A 2090-nucleotide genomic window follows, 5' to 3' on the forward strand; every position below is an offset into this window, starting at 1 on the left:
GGTGAGTTGAAAAAAGTAGGGTGTGCGCAATAATCCGTTGATGGATAACATTCACAGCCCTATTAGGAAAAGTACTAACAAACGCCCTTTTTACTTAGGAATATGAAGCGCCAAGAAAACCACCTTGAGCATATGAAAATAAGGAAGCGCAACATGCGCAAATAAGCGGCATAGGAAGATTACATATTCACACCTTTAATTTCGCACACAAAAAAATTACTCATTGTTTATAAATATTGATGACGAAAAAAGAAAATAGATTGAATTCATAAAAAACATACAAAGGTAACCGCAAAAATACAAAATAAATAACATATAAAGATATGTATGTACATACATATTAGCGAATTTCCAGAGTATTTCACTGCAGTGCAGCAGCATTTTTCATCCTTTGTTTACTTGTCTTGATATAACGCATTTGCACCTTAAGCTTTTTTCTTTGCGTTTGTTTTGTAACCGCCCAAAGCGCTCAAATACGTATCTAAACATACTTGTTCGGCATTATTAAGCATGTGATTCTGCAAGGCGTTTGCTTGCGAACGTCTAAAAGGCAGCGACAAAAAAAAAAAGCTAATCAATATACTTAGAATTCAAATTCTCATAAATCAATGTCCAAAAAGGATTTAACGTAACGCATGCAAAGACTTGTGTAAATTGCAATTAATAGCCCTAGCTACTCACATATCGGATAACACATTCCTATCGTTCACATTTAAATTCCACGTATAGTGATTTAGGTGCTTCAATGCCACCAAACGATTGCCACCTGTGGTGGCAGGTAGTTTCTGTAGCGATTGTTGTAATATTTGCAGTACTTGCAGAACCACACTGACACAGAGCGTGCTGGGTGAAAGTGCAGAAGGCAGTTGGTCGATGAATAACTTTTGCGCTCTTATGACGGACTAGAAAAAAAAAATATGAATAAATAAGATAGTTTAGAGGCTTGAGGATTTGAAGAGCAACAAAATTTGGTGTCTTAGACAAAGGCAAAAGGCAAAGGCAAGTCGCTGAATTCATAATGGACATTTTCTCAAAGATCTTAATTTGGGAAAAGTTTTTTCATTCTGTTTTATTATGGATATTCATGGAAATGCATGAATGCCTCGTAACCTCGTAAATAACCGATTTTCCATACAACGAGGTTTGCATCGTTACGAGGCATTTACGCGTTTAGATGAATGGCTCATTATGTTCAAATTCATTTAATTTAATTTTTTTATTTTAGTTATTTTGTTTTACGTTTTTTTACTCACCCTTATCACGTCCATTTTGAAAGGCGGGTTTTGTTTATAAAGGTTAAGCACCAAAACTGCTGAAATATGGGTATATATTTTAAAATGATGCTTAGTTAAAGCTTCCATGAATGTAAATAATTCATCATTGAATTTATGCGAGGTCTGAAAGGACACAGATAATAAAAAAAATAACCGTGGATTTCTTCTAAAAGTTAAGTTATCGTAAATAGTGGCAGAAATTAAAAAAAAAACAAAGTTAGATAAAGTAATAGTGATACTGCGGATGTTTATGCAGTAAGCGAAACCTAAAAATATGTAACACTTAACTACATATAAGCAAAATGTTTAAAATTTGTATACATTTCGTTTATATTTATGTGTTACATATTTTTAGGCTTATCCTAAATGTATGCAACGAAATATGAAATCAAACTATGCATACTAATCAACAGGAGGTACAATGATTGTACTCACTAATCCATAATGCAAGCATATTTTCCAAGCGGCCGGCGATGGTAGTTCGACATATTTCGATGAATGCAATTTTGTAAATTTTTCAAACATTAGCTTCTGATATTGCAAAACATATTTTGGATTTAGTTCTAAATACTCATCGCTTATGCTTTGCACACTTGCTGATGTTTGTGGTTTACGCTGCAAGCAGCCGGCCAACAAAGTTTGCAGCAATATGTGGTATGAACGCAGATTGAGTGGCAGCTTGTAGACGCCAGTGGTATTATGAAAAGTACAATATAAATTAACAAGGCAAATGAAGCACTGAAATTGAATGAAAACAATTACTTTTGAACTCAAATTATAGTACATATTTTTATATCTAAGTAAATACATATGTAC

General features: G+C 33.6%; 1 protein-coding gene across 1 annotated transcript; it reads right to left on the reverse strand.

The window, feature by feature from the left end:
- Positions 1 to 402: 402 nt before the first annotated feature.
- On the reverse strand, positions 403 to 2012 carry LOC108355774 (uncharacterized; the record flags this gene model as incomplete). The annotated part of the gene is made up of 4 exons (XM_017606908.1): positions 403 to 543; positions 682 to 902; positions 1254 to 1397; positions 1710 to 2012. Coding segments are annotated over 4 exons (786 nt in total), but the record flags the coding sequence as incomplete, so codon positions are not given.
- Positions 2013 to 2090: the final 78 nt, after the last annotated feature.

This window comes from Rhagoletis zephyria, unplaced genomic scaffold, assembly GCF_001687245.7.
Source record: "Rhagoletis zephyria isolate East Lansing unplaced genomic scaffold, Rhagoletis_zephyria_1.1 Rzeph_scaffold_49903, whole genome shotgun sequence".
NCBI lineage: Eukaryota > Metazoa > Arthropoda > Insecta > Diptera > Tephritidae > Rhagoletis > Rhagoletis zephyria.